The sequence below is a fragment of the Capsicum annuum genome, chromosome 12 (genome assembly GCF_002878395.1).
Source record: "Capsicum annuum cultivar UCD-10X-F1 chromosome 12, UCD10Xv1.1, whole genome shotgun sequence".
Lineage (NCBI taxonomy): Eukaryota > Viridiplantae > Streptophyta > Magnoliopsida > Solanales > Solanaceae > Capsicum > Capsicum annuum.
In genome coordinates, this window is record NC_061122.1 from 232,021,639 (window position 1) to 232,047,875 (window position 26,237).

General features: G+C 35.2%; 3 protein-coding genes across 7 annotated transcripts; 2 read left to right on the top strand and 1 right to left on the bottom strand.

Annotated features, from left to right (window-relative positions):
- Window positions 1–579: 579 nt before the first annotated feature.
- Window positions 580–14,830, top strand: LOC107850657 (protein CLT1, chloroplastic-like). Of its 4 annotated transcripts, none has more exons than XR_007048518.1 (11): window positions 586–1,165; window positions 9,060–9,205; window positions 9,614–9,651; window positions 10,318–10,433; window positions 11,074–11,170; window positions 11,283–11,318; window positions 11,768–11,818; window positions 11,902–12,025; window positions 12,311–12,436; window positions 12,526–12,866; window positions 14,474–14,830. XR_007048518.1 is itself a non-coding variant. In XM_047401383.1 (10 exons), exons 1-10 carry the CDS (start codon window positions 654–656, stop codon window positions 14,497–14,499), a joined length of 1,272 nt encoding a protein of 423 aa, XP_047257339.1. In that variant the 5' UTR covers window positions 580–653; the 3' UTR covers window positions 14,500–14,830. The 4 variants fall into 4 exon arrangements, 2 of the variants coding, with proteins under 2 accessions (XP_047257339.1, XP_016550825.2); XR_007048517.1 differs by lacking the exon at window positions 14,474–14,830 and adding an exon at window positions 12,979–13,242; XM_047401383.1 differs by lacking the exon at window positions 12,526–12,866 and having other exon boundaries at window positions 580–1,165.
- Window positions 14,831–15,139: 309 nt separating this feature from the next.
- Window positions 15,140–23,688, bottom strand: LOC107850656 (calcium-dependent protein kinase 17). Of its 2 annotated transcripts, none has more exons than XM_047401382.1 (8): window positions 23,567–23,688; window positions 18,242–18,847; window positions 17,592–17,735; window positions 17,327–17,479; window positions 17,114–17,229; window positions 16,602–16,769; window positions 15,770–15,997; window positions 15,140–15,649 (listed from the first exon to the last, which is right to left on the bottom strand). In XM_047401382.1, the coding sequence occupies exons 2-8, from the start codon at window positions 18,834–18,836 to the stop codon at window positions 15,548–15,550; spliced, it is 1,506 nt and encodes a 501-aa protein (XP_047257338.1). In that variant the 5' UTR covers window positions 18,837–18,847; window positions 23,567–23,688; the 3' UTR covers window positions 15,140–15,547. The 2 variants fall into 2 exon arrangements, with proteins under 2 accessions (XP_047257338.1, XP_016550824.1); XM_016695338.2 differs by lacking the exon at window positions 23,567–23,688 and adding an exon at window positions 19,412–19,730.
- Window positions 21,721–25,381, top strand: LOC107849651. Its single transcript, XM_016694203.2, has 4 exons — window positions 21,721–22,072; window positions 22,598–22,753; window positions 23,545–23,745; window positions 25,014–25,381. The coding sequence occupies exons 1-4, from the start codon at window positions 22,055–22,057 to the stop codon at window positions 25,059–25,061; spliced, it is 423 nt and encodes a 140-aa protein (XP_016549689.2). The 5' UTR covers window positions 21,721–22,054; the 3' UTR covers window positions 25,062–25,381.
- The last annotated feature ends 856 nt before the right edge of the window (window positions 25,382–26,237 follow it).

The window sequence follows — 26,237 nt, forward strand, 5'->3', positions numbered from 1 at the left end:
ATAATTCTCACAAATTAAAATTAAAAATTTTAAAACTAATAAAAAAAAAAGTAACATTAGAAGGGAAGTTCATTAAGAACTTTCCTCTTTAAATATTGGAAGACAATCATAATGCTTACGTATGCTATGATGTATATGACTATATTAATCTAGAGATTATTAATTTATTTCCTTCCTAGTAAGTTCCAAATTAAAATTTTAAAAATCATATATATATATATATATACTCCTTCAATTATTATTCCACTTTTTAAAATAATTTCTTCATATATCATTTTAAATACTTTGAATTGTCTACTATTAAGAGTTGGTTGATTGAAAACAAATTATTTTAAAATTAATTAATTTGAGATTAGTTATCTCCCTTTAAGGTATGATAAAAATAATACTATAACTTGATAATTTATCTCATATATTTTAATCATAATTTTTTATATATTTTTTAAATATTTTGAATTATCTACTATTAAGGATCATTATTAGAAATAAATTATTCTGAAATTAATTATTTTTCGTGACTAATTATCCACTTTAAAGATAAGATAAAAATAACAATATAATTTGATATAAACTCATCCTAAAATTAATTTGACCTCTCGCACATTTTTAGTAGTTTCCAAATATAAGAATTTAAAATATTTTTTAAGAGTTAAATGCCTAACTTTTATAAGCGAGCAGTATTTATAAGAAGCTTCTTCTCAGAATTCAAAATTCTTATTTTTCGCAACAATCTCACCATGTCGTCGTCGTTTGTTACTCGCCGGATTCTCACCGACGAATTATCGTCGCCGACAATACACCGCCGTTATTTTCCGGCAACAAAGCTTCCAGCTGGCAGTGTAAATCTTCATTCTACAATCAATACTCACCGGCTTCAGGTAACAACGAAGAGATTTTACGCGGTAGAATGTGCTGCCGTATTCCGCCGCGTAGTCGACGTCGGCGGCGGAGGGAAATTGAGGAATAGGAGGTGTGCGGTGGGAGATCAGGCGGTGGAGATTGATCATGATGATGTAAAGGGAAGGAGTGTTGATCGGACGGTGGAGGTTGCAGTTGCAGTGATAGCAACGGTGGTACTAGGTGTAGGGAATCGTGTGCTATACAAGTTAGCGTTAGTGCCTTTGAAGAATTATCCCTTCTTCCTCGCTCAGCTCGCCACTTTCGGGTAATCTTCTCTATTTTCATTTCTTACTAAATAAATAATGACGCATAAAATATCTCACGTTAATAAAGTCTAAAAAATACGTGACAGGTAAAATTGAACAGAGAGTAATTAACTTCATCAAATAACAATTAGAATTTAAATCAAAAATTAAGACGGAAAAAAAAAATCAATAAAATGCTCACACAATTTTTAAAATCCAGTATTTTTTTTCATGAAAATTAAACTTATTTATATATGTTATTAAAATTTTCATGCTACTAGCTAGCTCGAGAAGCTCACATGGCAGTTTCTTATATTTTTACCATTTGTTAACTTATTAAATTAAATATATTTCCTTTTTAAATTGTTTTGATGTGCAATGTAAGTCAAGGATTATTCGAAAATAATAGGTAGAGATAAAATTACACTTTATTTTTGTCAAATTTCACACATAAAATTATGCTGAATATATTAGTGTTGTTATTCACTTATTAAATTATATAAAAAAAATTATGTTTTTTTCTTAGTATTTCATTTTCACCATGTAAATCCATTTTGTGATGTGTGCCCTTAGGCCATAGCTGAAAGACAAAAAAGGAAAAAAAAAAAAAACAAAAAGGAAAAGTCACGTGAGAAAAATGGAAGATCACGTGACATTTTTCCAAGTTGTATGATGTCTGTTGACAAGACGTCAAGGGTAATGGAGTCATTTTAAGTTACTATCTTTTTATATCAATGTCAGTCCTTATCAAAATGTTCCAATAGGTGAGGGTAATATAGTAACTTCCATATTGAAAATGCATAGTATTAGTGATTCATAATGAAAGAACAAAACTTTGCAATAGTCTCTTTCAATTTATCGCTTAGAATAGATTCTTTTGACTGCATATTAGACCCACTGGTGGACCATATTACCATAATTTTCTACTAAATCTAATGATGCATCATCAATTATTGGGGTTGTAGGTTTATTATTCTACTAGTGTAGGTAAAATATTATCGTCACGTCAAAGGTTATAGTTTGGAAATAGCCTCGGACAGAAATATAAGATAAGGCTGCGTACAATAATTTCTTATGAACCTGTGCATAGCTGGAGCTTTATGCACTAGACTGTCCTTTTTTATGTCAAAGGTTATAGTTGACAGCAAGATAGCAACTTTATTTCTTATCAAGCTCATCGAGCAAGCTCCATATATACCATGACTCCGACTTGAGTTATCCCCAATGCATCATACGAGTCTCGCCATAGCCAGGATGTTCATGTTACACAACAATCACTCACACGTCATTCTTGGGAGTCAAACTCATGATATTTGACTTTGATGCCACTTCTTAGGATAAAAAATTTATCATCATGTCAAAAGCAGACAACTTTATTTTTTAACCAAACCCATCAAAGAAGCGTCGTGTTTGACCATGGGCACCGATCAAGTTCAATATTATGCTTATTCTAATATAGTGTGTGTGTGTGTATTAGAATGGGGCCTTAGTGTAATTGGTAAAGTTGTTGTCACGGGTTCAAGAAGTGGAAACAGCCTTGCAGAAATGTTGGGTTTGACAGCTTACAATGGACCCTTGTGGTCACGTCCTTCCCCCAACCCCGCGCATAGCGGGAATTTAGTGCACCGGGCTGCCCTTTTATATATACAATGTCGCTGGAAAAAATGCTCCTGCAGGATGATTTTGCTCTATATTGTTTGTGATAATGGTTTAACTGATGGTATTTGATGAATGGAGTATACTTTATTATGCAATTTATTAGGGGAGATTGAATTGTGTGACATGTACCTTGTTTGCTTGGTTACCAGATTTGGTTCAAATAATGCTTTAAATGGATGAATCGGAAACAGCAGGCTGTTATAAATGTGACATTGGTTCTGATGAACTTTTTATCTAGTTAACTTTATAACTAAAGAGATAGAGAGTAGAAGATGGGAAAAGATCGTATGTTATTGATTGAATAACTACTATTTTCAGTATCTGTACAAGACTATATATAAGACCTATATCAACAAGGATAGACTTAAAGTTACAACAACTATAAGAACTCTACAACAACTAGGTGTCTAGTAATTATCCGTTATTACGCCCCCGCAAGTTGGTGGTGTCAACTACACCCAACTTGGAAAAATGCTTGACAAAAGAAACTTTTGGAAGTGGTTTGGTCAATATGTCTGCCACTTGATCAGCTGAGTGAAGGTGTTGAACTGCAATATCCTTGTTTTGTACTTGTTCACGAACAAAATGAAAATCAATAGCAATATGCTTCATCCGACTATGGAACACCGGGTTGGCACAAATGTAGGTGGTGCTAACATGGTCACAAAATATCTGAGGAATGTCTGAGATACGAAACCGAAGCTCATGGAGTAAACTTGTTAGCCAATTGGTCTCAGAAACAGTAGCAGCGACAGCCCGATATTCTGCTTCTGTGGAGGAACGGGAAACAAATCTTTGCTTTTTACAGGACCATGATATCGGAGAGCTGCCAAGGTAAACAACATAACCTGTCTCCAGCCCAGTCAGAGTCTGTGTAAGCTAGAAGATGGTGATCATGTTCTTTGGCAATCCGGAGGCCAAATGAGGATGTTTGGTGTAGATACCGAAGGAGACGTTTCATGGCTGTCCAATGAGACATAAAGGGCTGGTGCATAGACTGTGAGAATTTGCTGACAGCAAATGTTATGTCCGGACATGTAAAAGAAAGGTAATGAAGTTTACCGATGATCCGCCTAGAAAGAGAGCCATCAACTAGAGAATCTTCCACGGACTCTGGGAAAGTTACAGTTGAAGCCATTGGTGTTGGAACACCTTTGCAATTTTGCATATTAACTTCCTGCAAAAGATCTGTAATGTACTTCTGTTGAGACAACAGAAGACCACCAGGATAATACAACACTTAAACCCCAAGGAAATAATGAAGTGGACCAAGATCCTTCAGTGAGAATCGGGTTGCAAGATTATCAATAATGCTTTGAACACCACGAATCTGATTACCAGTAACAATTATGTCATCAACATATACTAGGACATAAACAATAAACCCAAAATTCGGCAGGATGAACAATGAAGAATCAGATTGGGACTTAATAAACCCCAAAGTAACCAAATAATTTTTGAGTTCGGTGTACCAGGCCTTGGCGGCCTGTTTGAGTCCATAAATAGCTTTTTGCAGCTTGCAAACATGCGTCGGATGTGCAGAAGATTTGAAACCAGGTGGTTGGCGCATATAGACTTCCTCATCAAGACTACCTTGTAGGAAGGCATTATTGATATCAAGTTGACGAATGGGCTAGCTTTGTTGTGTTGCAATCGCAATAACTATTCGAACAGTTGTTGGCTTTACCACAGGACTAAAAGTGCATTAGAAGTCAAGGCCAGGTCATTGTGTGAATCCTTTGGCAACCAAGCGAGCTTTGAACCTGTCAACAGAACCATCAGGATGATATTTAACCCGAAAAAGCCACTTACAATCCACCACATTTTTCGAAGGATCACATGGTACCAACTCCCATGGACGGTTCCGAACTAAGGCATCAAATTCATTTTTCATAGCTTCACACCAATGTGGGACTTGTTGGGCTTGCTTAAAGGTTCTAGGTAGGGAGGAAGTGGTATGAACAACAGTGTGGAATTGCTTAGGCTTAAGGCTATTAGTCTTAGATCGAGTAATCATGTTATGAGCGGGCGGTGATGTAGAGCTAGGGGCAACAAAAGAAGGTTGTGGGGCCACGGGAGATGGGACAGGTGACGAGGAAGAAGGTTGTGCCACAGGGTTCTGGGTCACAGGACCAGTAGACTTATTTTGACGCTGGTAAGTGATTATTGTGGATTGCGGCTGGGTATTTAAATGGGGAGAAGAATGAACTGGTGATGCCGAAATATTTTGTTCAGGTGAATTGCGTCTGGAAACTGAATTTTGTATGGTGAGGGAAGGGGGGAGTGGAGATGCTGGAGAAGAAGTAGCAGATAAGGGAGAAATTGAATTACCTGAGACGGTGGTTCCTGTTGGGGTAGAGGAGATGGGTGAGTGCGTGTCCACGGGCTGCTGCACAATGTAAGCGGCTCATAAGAATCATGTGAGTATGGAGTATTATCATGCGGCTGTTGTTCAGTTGAACAAATCTCCCAAGACACATTTTTATTTTGTGTGTTTGTCAAATGAGAAAAAATATTTTCGAACGGAAACTGGTTTTCTAAAAATAAAACGTCACGAGATAAATATATTTTGAAAGTTACAGGATCAAAACATTGGTGGCAGTAATGTTTATTCGAAAATCCTAAGTAAACACATGGTGTTGAACGAGGCTCGAGTTTGTTTTTGGCATATGGTTTGAGCCATGGATAACACAAGCAACCAAATACTTTAACGGAGTCATACTTGGGTATAGTTTGAAATAAAATTTCAAAGGGGCTCTTATGTTGAAGATTCGGTGTAGTTAGCCTATTTATAAGATAAACCGCTTGTCGACAGGCAAAACTCCAAAAGTGTGAGGGTAAAGACGCTTGGTGCAACAAGGTTCTAGCAGTTTCAATAACATGCCGGTGTCGTCTTTCGACTAGAGCAACTCTCTGTGGAGAGTATATGGGGTGACACTAAGTGCTCTATGCCATGTGCTTTGAGATACGGTTGTAGACTCTGAAATTCGCCACCACCATCTGTGTAAAAAGATTGAATTTTGGTGTTGAATTTGCGTTCAAGCAATGGATGCAGATTTTGGAAAACTTCCAAAATTTCATTTTTTGATTTTAAAGTGAACAACCACATGTATTTTGAAAATTGATCAACAAATAACACATAATATCTTTTCTTATCAATTGACAACACTGGAGATGGACCCCATAAATTGCTATAAGGGATTTGCAAGGGCTTATTGCTTCGCAATGAATTTTCTGAAAAAGTCAACCTCTGCATTTTATTTGAATAACAAGAGTTACAAATGGAGCTAGGTTTAGGATATGAAACAGGAAGGGTAAATTTATTCAACATAGTATCTAAAACGCGGCAATTAGGATGGCCTAAACGCCGATGCCACAGGTGAATCGGAACAGCCACATTGCATTTAGGAGAACGATGTGTACAGCCCGGTGGCCACTCATATAGCCCATCTTTATTCTGCCCCCGAACTAGAGACGCCCCCGTACTCAGATCCTTCACAAGATAATGGAAAGGAAAAAAATTCAATAGAGAAATGATTATCACGACAAAACTTAGAAACAGAAATAAGATTATGTTTAATGATAGGGGAGCATAAGGTATTGAGAAGTTTGAAATGATGATTTGATGCACTTATGTTAGCGTTACCGGTATGGGATATTGGAATGGTGTTACCATTGCCCATAGTTATCTCTTCGGCACCGTGGTAGTCATGTACAATGGCTAGGCTTTGAGTATCAGATGCAATATGATGAGTGGCTCCACTGTCGACGATCCAAGGGGACTGTTGAGAAGGAAAACGAGCAGCAAAGTTTGTCCGGGCTTGCAGATGGTTATGTGACTGCGATCTACAGACTTTAGCGGAATGACCTACACGATCACATAGTTGGCAGCGAAGGTTTTTGTCAGAGGGCTGCTGCTGCTGGTTGCTGGAGTAATTATTGTTGCTCTGGCGAAAAGGAGTTGAGCTAGTCTTTTGTGCTACAGCAGCAGTAATGGGAGTTGATAGCGGCTTCTTGTCTTCCTCATGTTTGAGAAAAAGCTCATAATCTAGAAGCTTTTCGTAAAGCTCTTCATAGAAATAGGAGAATCGTGAGCATGAATGGAGACAGAGAGTTCTCGAAATTCAGATCCGAGTCCACTGAGGATTTTCACAATGAGTTCCGGGTTTGATACCGGTGCACCAGCAGTTGTAAGTTCATCACAAAGTGATCGAACTTGATGAAGATAATCTGTGACTGGACGACAATCTTTAGTGAGGCGTGCCAATCGATCTCGCAAGCTGAAAATTCTTGTTTAAGATTTGTTCGCATATGCAGTATGCAAAGCATCCCAGGCAGCTTTGGCAGAGACTGCAACAGCAATAGTGGGAGCAAGCGTAGGATCAACAGAGGCCAAGATAGCATTTTGAATTAGCTGATCTTGGCGATACCAAGAAAGGAACTCGGGGTTATCAACGTCTTGATTGTTCTGAGAGATAGTGCAAGTGGGTGCAAAGATGGAGCCATCGAGATGCCATAAAGATTGTGACCACACATAAACATTGAAACTTGAGCTTTCCACAAGGAGAAATTGTGACTGCCCGCTAATTTAATGGGCAGTTGGGTAACTGGATTGAATTGAACAATAGAGATGGCATTGTTGATTCCATCGGCATTGGTCATAGAAATCTTAGATGCCATTTGTGTGAGTAAGCAGAGAATGAAAAAAAAAGGATAGGATCAACTCGTAGGAGTTTAGATAGGCTTTGATACCATAAAGAGATAGAGAGTAGAAGATGGGAAAAGATCGTATGTTATTGATTGAATAACTACTATTTTCAGTATCTGCACAAGACTATATATAAGACCTATATCAACAAGTATAGACTTAAAGTTACAACAACTATAAGAACTCTACAACAGCTAGGTGTCTAGTAATTATCCGTTATTAATAACAACCACACAAGTTCAATTTTAGGCTGACTTTAGGTAGTTTTAAAGCCTGAAGGTGCAAGGAACTGGTCCTATCCGATCCAATCCGAAATTAGAACCAGTGGCGGACCCAGGATTTAAGTAGAGTGGGTGCTTACTACAGCAAAAAAATAAAAAATTATCTCAACTTGGTTTGAACCCAACCACACCTACCAATGGAGAGCCTTAAGATCAACCTAAATGCCAGTTCACCTAATCAATTTCTTGTTTAATGGGTGCTTTTATATAATTTATACCCATTTTCATATATTTTTTATATAATTATACCTAATCCGCGTCGAGTTTAGCGGCACCCAAAATTTATGTGTAGGTCCGCCCATGCTTAGAATGGTGGCTTGTTTGGATAGCAGAACGGGGAGAGGGGGAGTTGTGCCCAAACTCTTTGATTGTGTTATTAAACTAGTTGTAAATATTCTTCTAAAGCATAACTATCAAGTGGCTGTTTTTTTATTCTAATAGCTATGGTACTCTAACTCTCCAAAAATGTTGCCGGGCTAATGTCTTATCCTCCAAAAAGTTGTTGCGCTCGTGTCGGATCCTCCAAAATGCACTACTTTTGGAGGATCGCACATGCATCCTTTGAAATTTTTGAAGAGTAGTCCCAGCAACACAGATTTATAGTGATCACTTGGTTTAAGATTACTAGCTCTTGTGTCCTATTTTTTAGCTTGTGCTCTCCACCAAGATCCAAACTTTTTAATCATGCTTTCATCGATTATGTCGGGCTCCTCTCGTACTTCCAGTTTGGTAATTCTTGTTCGTGAATCATTAAGATGGTTAACCTTTGCCTTTTAACATAAAATGACATCAATATGTCACCAGTAGTCTCCCAACTATGAGTTTAATGGATAATGATGTTATAGGTAAAAATAGAAACTGTGCACCTCACTTTCATCTAAAAGTATTAATATGTCATAAGTAGCCTCCATGCTACGAGTTTATTGCATAAAAAGTTCAGGTGTAACAGAGAATCATTTTATGAGAACTAAAGTTACTTAGCTGCTCTAAATCTTTCGTATTTTGGGCACACAAGTCATTTTCTAATATAAAGAACATAATTTCTTTTTTTTTTTTGATGTCCGTGTGAATATAGATTCATTACAATAACAAATAACAACAAGAAAGTAGAAATTCTTTAGTTCGACTCTGGATATGCTGAATATCTGAGTACAGCGCATCAGTAATAAAAATTAGTGGACACATTTGTTACTGATTGTTTATTTCCAATTATTGTGTTTAATGGTCGTAAGAACTTAATTGTTTCTTCTGCCTCCTTTCACCCAGATATGTGCTCGTATACTTCTCTATCTTATATGTACGGTATCATACTGGCAATGTTACTGATGAAATGCTTTCCCTTCCAAAGATTCCATTTGTTGCTGTTGGTCTATTAGAGGCCCTTGCTGCTGCATCCGGCATGGCAGCTGGAGGTAATACAATGTTTACGTTGAATCACATTGCTAGAATGTCCATTAGATGTTTTTAAGTATTTTCTTTACTCTAATTGGATGTCTCTTTGACAACAACGATATTCATCAAAACATTATATTTTCATGTTTTTTTATTAATAACCAATTATATCTTCATGTGCTTTTATTTTCTTTTCTCAAATACAAAGAGTCAGTTTGGCAAGACTTAAACAAGTCGCTCTCGATATGCAAATTTCTTGACAGCTTGTATTATTTTTCATCTTGTCCACGGACTCCTGTATTTGAATTTTTTTTTTTTCTTTTTTGGCTCTTCTGTTAATTTAATGATATCTTCAACATGAGAATTATATAACTTTGTTGATTTTTAATTCCTTACTTAATCCTTTGTTATTATTCTCCTCTAAACAGCTATTCTTTCCGGGGCCACAATTCCAATACTCTCTCAGGTAACAAAAATTTGAAAGTCATTTCCTTTCACTTTTTAGGAACTTCTGAGAGCATATACTGATAATTATCCATATGATGTTAGGTCTTTAGGAAATGAATCCATCAGTTAAAGTGCTTACATCTTTTGGTGGAAAACTAGGAAGCTTACCTGAAAATTTGATTGAATGATCAAACACTTTAAAGATACGGAAATAAAAACCAAATTAAAAATAGGGAACGGGAACTAATATAGTAGAGGCTAGACTGCATTAATGTGTTTATCTATGAAGACTTCGAACAAGTTGATACTTTGACATTAGGATTCATTTTTTAACCTCATCTTTGTTGAGGACTTTTACGAGCATCGGCCCTAAAAATAAATGATTTAGATAATGGGTGATAACATATACGTTTCTCAGGAATCTTTTTAGTTTGTTTAGAGATTTAAATGTAAATATAAAATTTAGAAAACTTATAGTCTAGGGAGATAGACAAAAGGCAAGTGTATTGAGTATTGAAATGAAATATCCAAATAGAGCCGAATGAATACTGAGGACACCAACTAGCTTGGGATTGAGGCATAGTGCTTGTTGTTGTTTTACTGACATGCTTGTAGGATTACTAATGCTTCCTTCGACAAGTAAATTGAATCTGTTATTTAACTCGTCCATCTGTTGAACTTGCAGAGCTTTCTTGTCTGGCAACTTCTCCTTTCTTTTATTTTCCTTGGGAGAAGATATCGCCTTAACCAGTTGTTTGGGTGCTTTCTCGTGGCTGTTGGTGTTATAGTAACTGTAGCAAGGTTTGTGACAGTTTCTGTCTAGAGCGTTTTTAGATTTACCTACCAAGCAGTTTGAAAAATTTGTTCAAGTGACTGGAAGTTCTAACTATTGAAACAGTTGCCTTTTACTGCTCCTCTTGTTTTCCTTTGCTCATTCTTATGTAAAGTATCAGGTACCTTTATTGATCCACGTAAAATTGCTTGGAGGTGATCTTTATTATTTAGTGAAAAAAATAAAACAATGTGATCCACCGAAAGTTCAGATGGTGAATTGTTGCATTCTTGCTTTCTCTTTCTGCATATGGCTGACGGTCAGCTGCAGCTACGCATCGTTAGTCTTCCCTTAGTCAAAATTATTTGTCTTTGAATTAGAGATTTTGAGAAACCAATCAGATGTTATCTAAAGAAACCTTGTCTCTGAAGTTTGCATCCTCCTAGCACACTCCAAAATTTTATCTTATCCCCACACCCGTGTTTTGTTTGGTAAGACTTCCACGTTATTTATTACTGGATAAATGAAATATTTGAAGTGATAATCTACTCCCAACAAGGTTATCCTCTTTGGAAAATCTTGAGAAAATCCTAGTTTGTAATTAAGTTTGAATGAGGAACCATACTTTCATATAGTGGTAGACTATGCTGATAATCTCTTAATTTGCAGTGGATCTAGTGCTGGCTCTTTGATGGAAGCTGGTGTATTTTGGAGTCTTTTGATGATAGTTTCTTTTTTATTCCAAGCTGCCGATACTGTCTTGAAGGTTCATACTTTCCCTTTTGTTTACTCTCTTCCTTTCAATAAGGTTTTGAGGTTTTATCATCTTCATGATTGCAGTATAATTTACCTGGAGGATTCATTTTCCTTATATGCAGGAAGTAATATTTCGGGATGCTGCTAAAAGGTTGAAGGTGGGCATGCTGCAGATTATTTCTATTACATGATTTAGCTGTTAAAAAGTCCGAAATCCGTTACCCGTATCAGAAGTTTATCCTTGTTTAGAACAGTCCTTTTGGAGTAGATGACAAATTATAGTTTTCCTAGACAGACCTCGCGCTCACGCTTTCAGCCTAGAAGTGGTAGTTGGACATACTCATATAATTAAATCAAGATTAATGATACAGTCCGTGTCACAAAATGAATCACATAAGCGGAAAGATTAAATATGCTTGTCGAAAAGAAAGAGGAAACTTGCTCTGCTATTAGAAAGAGTTGTACCTAGACTTGAACGTCTTTAGCCACTTGGCCTAGGTTCAGTTAGCCCAAGAATGATGTATGTTGAATTCCTAACTTTATTCTGTTATTACTTGATATACTAAGATTTGATGGTAGTTGTCTTAATTTACCATGGTATAAGCAGGGAGGTAGTGTTGATCTGTTTGTCGTGAACTCGTATGGATCAGCTTACCAGGTAGGCATATTATGCTGTTTTATCGTTCACTGTATTTCTTTTCCTTGAATGAACTACTGAAACTGGTTCGACATCTTTTGCAGGCAGTTTTTATATGCCTTCTACTCCCATTTTTGTCTAAGTTATGGGGTGTTCCATTTGCTCTACTGCCAAACTATCTCAGAGATGGTGCCGCATGCTTTTTGAACATTGGCACGTTATCCGGTGGTAAGTAGTGAAGTAGTTTTGAGTTCAGCTTCGTCTATGAAAGTATGAGATTTCATCAACGATGTTCATGAGTGTCAATCACTATCTAGTTTCTGATGATGCACAAAAGGAGAAGCATGAATAATCACTATGATTATTTCACATTTCTGTCCCATTCTCATAACGAACCTTGGACCTAACTCAACCCCAAAAGCGAGATCATGAATTTGTTTCTTCTCTATTTATGACACACTGATTCGAAGACAGAACACTGATTGTAGTTGCTTCTTTCTCGTCTTGTTCTAGTGTGTGATGGCGCACCACTTTTTCCATTACTGTTTATCATCGTCAACATGGGCTACAATATATCATTGTTACATCTGCTCAAGATTTCCTCTGCTGTGGTATCTTGTCTCGCCTCAACAGTTTCAGGTATTTTATCGGCATTAGTAGATTTAGTCGAACTTCTAGACAAATATCTACCTACTGACCTCAATTTCCTTTGATACTTCTCCCTGCAGTACCTGTATCAGTCTTTTTATTCACATTACCATTACCATACCTTGGTGTCGCGTCCTCTCTCCCTCCCGGTTTCATTGCAGGAGCCATCATCCTCGTCCTGGGCATGCTCATCTATACTTGGCGACCATCTGGTCGCCTAAAAAATCAGGAAGTTGATTGTCACTGTTAACTTCCGGCCCCCTTGTCACATTCGATGGAGAAGAAGATAACGACAACATTCTCCAACATCCACACGAACCTAACGAGGGATCAAGACGTGCATGGTGAACTGTGTTTTTAAGTTATAACCTCTCAAACCTCTTATCTCAATCATGAGCAATCAACAGTGGAGGTTTGACAGGTTTATTACACAAATCCATTGCTCTTTTTTAAATGCATGGAGTCTGTACCATTCATGTCCTTAGAGATTTGTTCTAATGCCAGAGTAAAGTTGGTGGTTGTATATCTTGCAGTGCAGAAGCAGGGGAGGAGGTAGAAGCTCATATAAGCAGTGGCGGAGCCAGGATTTATATTAAGGGGGTTCAAAAAAATAACTAAGCACGTCAACAAGACCTCAAAAATAAGTGGGTCGGATCAGATATAAGCGGGTAGAATTTGATTTGAGTGAGCTAGACATAGTTTAACTTTACCTCAACATGAACAACAAAATGGAGGAAGTTAAACTTCTTTATTTTGATCGTGAATTCAAACGTACAATCTTTTAACTTTTTTAAAAATAATTTACATATTTAGAAACTACATAAAAAGTATAATAAGTTATCGGAATTATACTTTATGTTTAAGTTATTTATACCTTAACGTGATAAAACTAATAGTATTTTTTCCTTAATTTTAAGGAGAGAAGATGTAAAATATTTAAATCAATCAAAATAAATAAACAACAAACAAAAGTATATACTATAATTTTGTGAAGAAATAGAAAAAAGGTCAACCATCAAATTAGTAACCTTGAAAGTGAGAGAGAAGAGAAACCAAAAGGGGGACAGAACGTAAGAGAGCAAAAAACTAAGTAACTAGGGATTTAATCCAAACGCTAATATAAAAGATTGGAAAAAATGGTGTTATTTAGAATCGAACGCAATGTTGCACCCCTTCATCACTGAATCAAGTTTTAGACTTGTGTCAAAGGGGTTCAGTACTTAACATATATACGATAAATCAAAATTTTGATCATATCTACATCGTGTAATTTTTCGACGAAAGGGGTTCGGATGAACCCCCTAAACTCTATGTAGATCCGCTAGTGCAGATAAGGCAAGGATGACTCAAGGGTAAGGCTAGTAAAGGCTTCGCTTTAGGCCCAAAAATTTTGAGGACTTAGAAATTTTAATAATTGACCCTGTGATATCAACTTCACCTTAAAATAAAAATGAAGATTGTGAAATACATTTTAAAAAATTATCTAAAAAATAATAATAAAAAAAAAAGAAAAAAGTTCTCGTTTTTACCAGAAATATTTTAGAATTTTAAACCAAACAACTCAGATTTTATATTAATAAATAAAGTTTTAACAACAATATTCAAAGTTATGCATTGCAAACAAATGACTAACATCTTATTAACTCGAACTAATCTTTACTTTTATTAATAAGCATATTAATATGTGAAGTGAAAGATTATGTATCTTTTAAAAATACTACACCAAATAGTATTTTTGTATGTATGTCTATACTCTTATTAAAATTTAGCTTTAGGCCACTATTGAGACGTGCCTGAGATAAGATTTTGCCAAATCCAGTAACTTTTAGTTAAACAATGTATTTGTGTTACGAAATTCATTGAATATGTACACATTAAATTTAGCCTGAGATAAGGTGTTGCCAAATCCAGTAACTTTTAGTTAAACAATGTATTTGTGTTAAAGAAATTCATTGAATATGTACACATTAAATTTAGAATCCAAAAGAAAGCCTCGGAGTAACTGATAAAGTTATTGTCATGTGACAGGAAGTCACGGGTTTGGGACTTGGTAACAAACTCTAGCAGAAATGTAAGGTGAGGTTGCTTACAACACACCCGTGGTGGGCCCTTCTTCGAATCCTGCGCATAACTGGAGCTTTTGTTGTTCTAAAATTCAGAATCTATAAAATTCTGTGCGAAAGCCAGTTCTGCTGTAAGGTAATGATGTAACAGAACAAAAAATTTCATTTAGATATTTGAATTAGAGTCTGACCACATGAACATGTTTTACTATGTATTCTTATTAGACACATTTGAATCAATGGAGAGTCTTTTGTACATATTCTCACTCAATATTCTTATTAGACACATTCGAATGAATTAATGGAGATTTTTTTGTACATATTGTCAAGCATCTATTAGATATTAATAGATAAGTTAACCACTTAAAATTATTTCCTTCATTCAATCAGTTTTATTTTGCTTCATAAGGGTGAATTTGATTAATCTTTGCCGCTGGTAAATTGAATTCAATTGATTTAATATTTTAAAATTTAAATTTGGTTATTCAAAAAAATTATACAAAAATGTTGTAAGTTACAATCTTTCTCATATTAATGCGATGACAAAGTACATCTTATAATGTCAATCGAAGTTTAGACCCTTCACTCACCAACCAAACACCAAAAAATAATTTTACTAAATACATGTACATAAAACTAATATCCAAAAGGTTATTCATTAGAAAACAAAACTTAATATCTATCTTTAGTGTTGCACAAAATATATATACACTTGTATGTGTATATTATACATTATGTTATATTTTATATATAGATAGATACATTGAATACCCCATTGTTTCCAACTCAAAATCAACCATTACCCAAAAAGGACCCTTAAATTCCAACCTATCCATCAAATTCTACATCTTATTATTGTTTTCATTGCATTTTTCTTCTTTTTTTTCGTTTAATATTTTTAACAAATGAGTTAATATACAAGAGCATCTATAAACCTTGAAATTTGGTCTCCCTCCCTTCAATAAAGACACAAATAACTTTGCTTTTTTTTTTTTTTTTTTTTTTTGTTGCCAATTTCTTCTCATATCAACAACAACAATTAATTGACGAGAACCTCCCTTCGCTTCTTTACGTTTGTTGCTATTTCTGGATTTCCTTTCTTCATCATAGCTACAAACTCATCATAGTTGATACGACCATCCTGCCCAAGAAAATGTTTCATTTATAAAGTAATTTGTAAAAAAATGCAGAACTATAAGTAAAAATCATTATATGCATAGTGTGTGTGTGTGAATGTTTAGATTGTTTTTTTTTTACTTACATTGTCAGAATCAACTTCAGAAATGATTTCCTTTATATCCTTTGTATCATTCATACCAAATTCTCTTAAAGCTTGCTCTAACTCTTCCATTGTAATATACCCACTGCTATCCTTATCAAAGTATTGGAAAGCTTTGTAAAGATGGTCTTCTCTGTCCATTCTATTCATATGCATTGTTGCTGTGATGAACTCTTCATAATCAATTGTTCCATTTCCATCAGCATCAGCCTGTAGTTGTTATCCGAAAAAAAATACACACACATCCCAATAATTAGCTTAATTGCATGGAAGATGCAAAAATACAAATGAATCTTCATTTATTACTTTTTCATCTAGACTGTTAAGAGTCCTAAATTGGAAAAGGAACAGGCAATTGGTCTTCTTATGTGGACTTGGACGATCTTCACTCTACGAGCTAGTTTTCTTCTTTAGATGGTATTAGAGTCAGGTCCATCCTAATTCTTTGCTCCAGGTCCATCTTAATTCGATGTTGGGCCCCATATTATATTGTCTATGCTCCAGTTAACGAGGTCTGGGTGGTGGGGGTGTTAACTATCCCACATAGGAAAAGGGATGGGCAATTGGTCTGCTTATATGAACTTTGACGATACTCACCCTATGAGCTAGCTTTTGGGGTCGAGTTAGGCCTAAGTGTCATTTCTTACATAAACAAAGTTTAGTTTAGTTTAAGACTATGTTGGTCGGACTCTTCAAAATTGTCGACAGGTGTGTGTCAGATCCTCCAGAGACCAGAAGTAGTGTATTTTGGAGGAATCCGATAGGGGTGCTTTCTTTGTCAAAAGAAAAACTAAAAGATGTTTAGAGAACTTACAGACTCCATTAATTGTTTGATTTCATAATCTGATAATTTGTTGCCTTGTCTAGCTAATCCTTGCTTCAACTCCTCAAGTGTAATTGTGCCACTATTATCAGTATCTATTCCTTTGAACATCTGCTTTAATCCCATAATTTCTTCCTCTGAGAGGCACCCTGCAATAACCTGTAACATCGAAATTTCTTTAGAACCTATTGTCATGTTATGTTATATTATATGTCCTCTATAACGACATATCTCCGTAGCAGCCAAAAAACTACGCCGTTATAGAGAAGTCAGTTTCTTTAGAACCTATTGTCATGTTATGTTATATTATATGTCCTCTATAACAACATATCTCCGTAGCAGTCAAAAAACTACGCCATTATGGAGAGGTCAGTTTCTTTAGAACCCGTTGTCATGTTATGTTATATTATATGTCCTCTATAACAGCATATCTCCGTAGCAGCCAAAAAATATACAGACATGCAAACTACGCCGTTATAGAGATGTTTGACTGTATAACTTACCCGAAGAGCGACTTTCTTGAACTTGTTCATAGCTCTAAAGTTTTTGAGCTTATTCAGAACAGCATTGTCAAGTGGTACATCTGGTGCCTCTCCATCCTCCTTGATCCACGGATGATCTAATTCATATTATAATATATACATACACACTTAATTAGTTAGAAAATATACTTCTAAGTTTGTCTATAATTGTGTGTATCTATATAAAATACTTACTTAGAACTTGAACTGCTGTTAACCTTTGACTGGGATCTGAATTCAACATTTTTTTAACAAGGTCCTTAGCTCCACTAGATATTGAAGGCCATGGATCAGTTGAAAAATCAACATGTCCACGCAATATCGCGTTGAATATTCCGTTTTCAGATTCTGAAACATAGAAAGAACGTGAAGTGCTAGTGCTACTGGTGTCGATTCTATTGGAGGATATACAGTCAGATTGTTTAAAAGGTAGTTATAAATAAATGTGTAATTTAGTTACCTGCCCAAAAAGGAGGAACACCACAAAGAAGAATATATAACATAACTCCAATACTCCAAATATCAACTTCTGGACCATATTTTCTCTTCAAAACTTCTGGTGCTATGTAATACGCGCTCCCGACTATGTCTTTAAACTCATCTCCTGTAAAACGGAAGGAAAATAAAAACTTGAAGGTTAAGGATATATATATATATATATATAAAGAGGATCGTAGTTTTGTTAAATCTTACGAGATTCAACAAATACTCAAGATCTGTGTTAAGCAGTTTATGATGCATGATTTGGAATGTGTATATGCAGGGATATGTTAAAAGAGATTCTAAGGTTATTTTTGATATGTTAGATATATTTAACTCATGTGTCAAAAGTTGTTTTTCTTTAAACTTCGTGCCGACCAGTTAAACACTGTCATATAAAATGAAACAAGCACCCAAGGGTGTGGCCTAGTGGTCAATGAAGTGGTTGAGACCTGTCTCAGGTTCAAATTCCATCAGAGACAAAACTCTAGGTGATTTCTTCCCATCTGTCCCTAGTCTTGGTGGACAGATCAGTTACGTGCTATCTGTTGCTGGTGGGAGTAGTGGGGGTGCGCACAATCTGATCTGGACAGCGCAGTTAATAAAAAAAAAAGAAAAAAATGGTATTACCTTGCTTGTAGAACACAGAAAGACCAAAATCAGTAGCCTTGAGAGGTGCATCTTCATCCTTACTAAGTAGGAGGAAATTTTCAGGTTTAAGATCTCTATGAATGACCCCCATTGAATGACAAGTATGTACAATTTGCACAATTGTTCTCAACAATGAAGCTGCTGCTCTTTCTGTATAATGTCCTCTAGCTATAATCCTATCAAAAAGTTCCCCTCCAGCACACAATTCCATGACCAAATGCACAGAATGTTTGTCCTCATAGGCCCCTTTGAGTTCAACAATGTTTGGTTGTTCTGTCAAATGGTGCATAATTTGCACTTCCCTCCTTACATCCTCAATATCCTCTTTATTCACTAATTTCCTCTTAGCAATTGTTTTACATGCAAATTGTTCCCCTGTTTGTTTGTGTGTACACAAATGTGTTATACCAAATTGCCCTCTTCCTAGTTCTTTTCCTAGGGTGTATGTTGCCTTTATGTCCTCCATTGGCCTTCCTAAAACTGGCCCTATTGGGGCTGCCTTCGATGGCTTCGACGAATGGTTTGGTGATGCATGTGGTGGAGGACTTTTTGATGGTGTGGTTGAACCTTGCATGTCATTGTTTCCTGCATCCAACAAGAAATCATGTCATCAGACACCATTTCGTCGAAAATCTTCAGTATAATATATATGCATGTCTGCGCGCATGCCTATGCTGTTATGCAGGTATTGGCAAGAACTATCATCAGACATTGTTTTGTCGATGATTTTCAAAATAATGTGTGCGCGCGCATATGCATTTTGTGAACATGTACACACGCATGCGTATGTTTTTTATGCATGTACAGAGAGATATCATCAGACACTGTTTCGCGCAATACTCTGAACATAATGTGTTGCGCGTGGTGCATACGCGTTCTGTGGTCATGTGCTCACGCGCATATTTGTGCATGTAACAAGGGATGTTATCGGACACTATTTTGTCGAAAAGCTTAGATATAATGTGTATGTTATCGCGCATATGCATATATATGTTTTTCTGCATACATTAACAAGAAATGTCATTAGACTACCATTTCATCCAAAATTTGCAAATATGATACATGTGAATTGTTATATACATATTATATACATATAATATGCTAATATTGCTTGAAAATAATGAAATTTAAAGATGAAAATTTGCATGCCTGCATGTGATTCTTCTTGTTTTGAATATGATTGTGCAATTTCTTCATTATTTTGTGCAGGATTCTCTGCCTTTGAGCAACAACCACCCATTTTTTTGGGACAAAATGCAAAGAGATAAATAAAATCCAAACTTTTTTTTTTTTTTTTTTTATAAAAAGTGAATTAAGGGAAAATGGGATGGCCTAGAGGGAGAGCAAAAAAGAAAAATGGGAGGAGGGGTTGGAATCAAAAAAAATTGGGAAAAATAATTTTTTGTTAGAGAATTAAGAGTTTCATTATTGGTGTAGAGAGAGTTTCACAAAACACAAAAAAGAAAAAAGAATGTGGAAAATTGTTGTATGATGAAATGAAAGAGGTCATTGTTTAGCATTGATTGAGAGAAATTGTAGGACAAAAAAATGAATTTTAGAAATTAATTAATTAATTTTTTTGGGGGGATATAAATTTCAAATGTTGTTGAAAACTTGTGGGAGGAATTAAATTTGAGACATGTTATTTGTGGTGTGTATAATTTAAATTATTTTTTATAATTATTATTAATGACTCAAATTAGTTGTTTATACAAAGACAATCAAAATCAAGTACATGAATTACATCTCCTCAAATATCAAATATCAGTTGTTCTCTTTTTTCTACGTGAATCGTCATGTATGTATTGAAACGCTTCTAATTGAGGAGATGGTGTTATATAGTTCATTAAGGCAAATGAAACAACTGATAGTTTGTTAGTTAGCTTCGATGTGTGTTTTAATCAGAGGCGGATCTAATGGGGGTTCAGGGGTGGCATGGCACCCGCAAACTTCGATCAAAAAACTGTGTATATATATTTTGAAGAAAACTGATATATTATTTAAGTGCCACCCAGCGCAACATTTGAGGAAGTAGTGTCAGTGGCAAACGCGATGAAATTTCACGTAATATACCAGAGTTCAAATCCAGAAGCCAGCATTATTTTGTTACTTTTTGATTGCTATTCTATTTTCTATAAGTTTTTCTCCTCTTGACTTGATCTTTGTTTGACTCCTTTTTTTTGGGTAATCTTTGTTTAAGAATTTTTAACTTAAGTGTAGAACATAGTTGAAGATTCCTTATTCCTTCAAATTTATAGTTAACCTCGTAAATCATAATAATGATGCTTGGCTTGATGTTATAATTTCTTAACAATAGAATTGGAAATATTCATTGAATGTTGGCAACTATTTTGTACTTTCACGCTGACTGATAAGTTGAATTCAACTCTTGTTTACACAATTTATAACAACAACAACAACAAATTCAGTGTATTCTCACATAATGGGGTCTGGGGAGGGTAAAATATATGCAGTCCATACACTACCCGGGAAAAGTAGAAAGGTTGTTTTCGATAGTTTTTATAATAATAATCACATTTTTATTATTTGATCTATTTGTCTATACAAATTGAAAAGACAAAGAATCAAATCGAAACACAAAGTCTATAAAATCGACAAAATATTTGTCTTATTTGGGGCACTGTAAATAGCAAAACGTAAAGCAAAAAATTAACTGATTTCCAACTGAATTCGTAAAAATTAGGTTCTTCGATAATATTTCAATGAAATTTTCCTTCAAAAATCTCTTACTAACAAGCCAAATTCCAGTGGGACGCCCATAAAAATTATCCTTTTTGAGTAGTAGCTTTAACGTTAAAAGTGACATGGCACCCGCAACCTCGAAATCCTAGATCCGCCTCTGGTTTTAATATATATATATGGTGATAGTTAAGGTAAGAAAAAAGAACAGTTAATAGTTGATAGTTGAAGTGTGAAAAATAAAGTTCTTTTGTTTTCGTTCGATAAGTGAGTTTTGTAGCCAAGCTCCCTTCTGCTTTACGCTTGTCAAACGTTACTAGGGTCTCTCTCCTGCATCCATTCTGTCTCCTCGCTTTGTCACGTCAAGCTCAAAATTTCACTAAGTGGAATCAAAATATATGAACTCGATAAAGCCAATCAAGGGACTTGACACAACAACGATGATTACATGCCCAATTTGATCTCATAAGTGAGGTCTGAGAAGGCAGGGATAACGTGTATGCAAACCTTACTCCTGCCTTGAGAGGTATAGAGGTTATTTGTAGTAGATCCTCGGTTCAAGAAAAAATAATTCATAGTTTGAAAAAATGACAGAAGTGAAGAAGCCATAACACAATACTATAGAAAGCCTGATAAAATTGTCTGGAAAAAAAAAACAGTAACTACAACAAAATGACACGACAACGCTCAAAAATCAAAGTTATATTAAAATGATCATCTTTTTTACACATTTTCGTTTCAAGCTATATAAGTAAAATAATAATAATGTCTATACGAAATGTTGATGTGAACCAAAAAAGGGTGGTTCGAATAACAACTATTAATATTATCGAAAATAATGTTCAAATATTTTAATGAGAGGATTTTATCGAAAACGTGAGAAAACATCTAGAAAACAGGAATAAGAAAGACTCTAGAAACATTTTACGTTTTAAAACGAATCAGTCAACCTGGTCTACGAATCTATTTTAATTATCAACAAATTTCATAAATAAATAATTAGAGGAGTATATATATTATGGAAACCATGATAACCTTCTCCAAATTTTTATTTTTGACCATTTCTCTCCTGTCTTTTTCTATTTGTGTTTCATGGAAAAACGAAAGGAGGTATGTTTTAAAATTTAATATTCAGAAATTAAATTTTATAAAAAAAAATCATTTACTTTCTCCATTTTTTTTCTTATTATCTTCAAGATAGGTAACAAAATCATTTATGGAGATTGTAATTTTCTTGGGTATTTAATTCTTTAATTTCTTACTTTTTGTTTAGATTGTATTATGCAAAATGGAAACAAAAAAATATAAACAAAATGTTCTTGGTTTATTTAGATGAAAATGATCTTCATGAAGATAAAACAAATATTTATTTGTTTATTTTCATGAAAATTTTACATCCATTATGGATTTTATTTGTTAAAAGTTTTTGCATGCTATATATTTTCTTGATTGTTTAAGACTCTTTAATTAGAATTGAATAATAGAAAAAAAAAAAACGATTTAATGGAAAATGGTCTTGAAGATGGAGAAATTAATTTCCTTTTTGATTAATTTAATGATCATGATTCATTTAACTCAGTATATATAATATTATAATATACTGAATTGTGCGATCATCTCATCTAAAATTTATAGAAAAATGGGCCAACACATCTGCCTCAATTTGGAGCATGGGATCAAAATGGTGCAGCTGATGGTGGTTATACTATGGAGTTCTCTAAGGCTCGAGCCAACAAACAACATCAACCAAAAACTGGTTTAGACGCACATCACGAGTTGAAAAATGATGGGGTATTTTAGCATGCATATGGTTTAGATCGCACATTACGAGTTGAAAAATGATCCGTTATTATCATGCATATGGTTTAGGTGGAGTTGGAAAATGATGAGGTATTTAAAAGTGTAGACCGCCGTCTCAGTAAAATTAATGTTCTAAGGCCAAATTTTAATATGACATCTTAAACATATGGACATAACAAAAATATTATCAATAATTTCGAGTTATTTTTTTATTATTATTACCTTTTTTAGTGTGTTATTCTTAGAAGACAAGCATTAAGCATTTAACTTTACATAATAATATTATTATTTATAAAAGTAAGGACTAATTTTATTTAATATGATGTCAGTCATTTATTTTCAATGCATTACCTTGAATATTATTGTGAAATTTCTTTTTTATCTAATTTAAATTTTTTTGTCATTTATATTTTATAAAGCAAACGCTTTACTGGCCTTACCCTTGAGCCACCCTTGGTGTAGACGCACATGATCAGATATTTTAGCATAAAAATAGTTTAGACGCACGTCAGAGGTTGAAAAACGATAAGAAATTTCAGAATCAGCAGTGGTTTAGGCGCACGTCATGAGTTGGGATGTTAGAATCGACTATATGAATCCTATCTGATCATGTACCTTAAACATGTTAGATCCTATCTGATCATGTACATTAAACATGTTAGAATCGACTATATGAATCCTATCTGATCATGTACCTTAAACATGTTAAAATCGACTATATGAATCCTATCTGATCACGTACCTTAAACATGTTCCAACAACAAAATTTGTTGCAAGTGCAGAAAAATGGATATAGGTCTGTACCTCAATTTGGAATGTGGGATCAACAAGATGCAGGTGGTGGTGCAGCCAGTTACACTATAGAGTTTTCGAAGGCTCGTGTTAACAGGAAGCAGCACAAAAAGAATGATCTTTTAGCGCGACCACCTAGCATCGATCATGAGCAGGAAGCTCTTAGGAAGCAGCACGAGGACTCTTGCATGGTAAGACTTATTACTGTCAGTGTGTATTACTTAAATTCACTTACATAACATGGCTTGTCACTAAATACTATCAATAAGAAAAATGTATACAGTGCAGGCATAACCTCTACCTTCAACTCTCAAATATACACATGCATGTTGGAAAATTTTCATACATACATATATACATACAAAGTTTCGATGACATAAAATTCTGAATCCGTCTGTGTAGAAAAGAAGCAGCTATAGACATAGTGTTAATCAACTCCCCTTCGTAATATGGGCTAATTGTTTGTTTACATCAAATGTCCAGTTTCCAAAGTATGTATCATCATGATCAATATGAAATGTGTAGCTTTGTGTCATGAGTCATCAACTAGAACTTGCACGAGATATCACAGCGGGGCCTATCTTTTGTCTGGGTTGTTACGTATCACAGTGAGGCTTTCAACTGGACCTGTGGGGCCGAGGGGTCCGGTAGAGCTGTATTTGCTAAGGCAAGGTTGGACCAGAATCAACATGAGTCATTAACTAGAACTTGCACGAGATATCACAGTGGGGCCTGTATTTTGTCCTGGTTGTTACGTATCATAGTGAGGTTTTCAACCGGACCTAGGGGGCCGAGGGATCCAGTAGAGCTGTATTTGCTAAGGCAAGGTTGGACCAAAATCAACATGAGTCATTAACTAGAACTTGCACGAGATATCACAGCGGGGCCTGTCTTTTGTCCGAGTTGTTACATATCACAATTAGGCTTTCAACCGGACCTAAGGGGGCGAGGGGTCCGACAGAGATGTAATTGCGAAGGCAAGATTGGACCAGAATCAACATGAGTCATTAACTAGAACTTGCACTAGATATCATAGTGGGGCCTGTCTTTTGTCCGGGTTGTTACATATCACAATGAGGCTTTCAACTGGACCTAGGGGGCCGAGGGGTCCGGTAGAGCTGTATTTGCTAATGCAAAGGTTGGACCATAATCAACAGGACATATATACACAAAGTTAGTACTAACAATCACAAAAGAATTGACATTTAACTAACAACAACATACTCAGTGTATTCCCATCGAGTGGGGTCTGGGGAGGGTAAGCAGTCCATGCCACTACCTCAGATGAAGTAGAGAGGTTGTTTCCGATAGACCCCCGACTCAGGACAGATAACTAGTGACATTAAATTCTGAATCCGCCTTTGTCAGTACAAAACATGTAGTCATAAACATTGAGTTAATTCAAACACACTTGTCATAATGTCATCTAACCTATGTTCCTTTTTTTTGTTGTGTGCAGAGGAAAAAGAATATGTTGACATACCTCAATTGTTGCATTAAGCCTTGATCATTTCCAAATGTCTCAAGCAGCCTACTTTTGCAATAGTCTTGAAAGTGGCTATGTATGCAAAATTAACCACAAATCATGAAAAATCACTAAATTATATAGAACTAATATCTGTATGAGTATTATTTATGGAACCTATTAATATTTTTTGCAAAAAAAAAAAAGTCTTAATTTACTAGTCGAGAGTCTATTAGAAGCAACCTCTTTACCTTCACATGACGAGGGTAAAGCTGGCGTACATTCCACCCTCCCCAGACCCCACTTGTGGCCGGGACTATAGTGGGATGTTGTTTGTTGTTGTAAAAGAAGCTTTATTATTCTGTTGTTTATTGCAGTTATACTGTTATTAAATTTTTTTTTTCCTGCTCTTTGCTAATTATTATCTAAAAGAAAAGCAAAAATTGCCATAATAGAAAAATAATAACTACGATTCAGTATCAAACAAGTTAAAATCAGTTGTACAAATCCTCATCGTAATCGACTAGCTAGTTTTATGTTCACCGTTGGCTACCCTCTTTTATTTGAGCTTGAGATAGACAATGTGATCGGCAAGCCTACACTAACAAAGTTCTCGGACATATCTTATTGGGACCTTGGTCAAACCTATAAAGCAAATTGACATAATAGGAAAAAAATAACTACGGCTCAGTATCAAACAAGTTGAAATCGGATGTATAAATTCTCATCGTAATCGGTTAGCTAATTTTATGCTCACCGTCGGTCTACCCTCTTTTATTTGAGCTTGAGACAGACAATGTGATCGGCAAGCTTAGACCGACAAAGTTCTCAGACATATCTTATTGGGTGAAAAATAATTCGACAGGGGCGACCTGAGAACACATGTTGAGATACACGCTTTCACTATGCGCGAGATTCGAGGAATCAAACCAAACATGTGATCTCAGATTGCCCCTATTGAACATTTCCACCAATATTACAAGATTTCATTCATTGCATCTACTTTTTTCTGGCCAAAATTGTTTCATTTATATTAGATATTTATAGTAAGGTTGTTGGATATGTATAGTATTTCAAGAGTGTACTACTACTTGGTACTTTTTTATGACAACATTTTGAAAATCTCTAGGTTTTGTCTATGAAGTACAACTTTTGTACTCCGCATAATGTTACTTCAGAGTTTGTACTACAAATTAGTTGGAGTATTGAAATCATAAT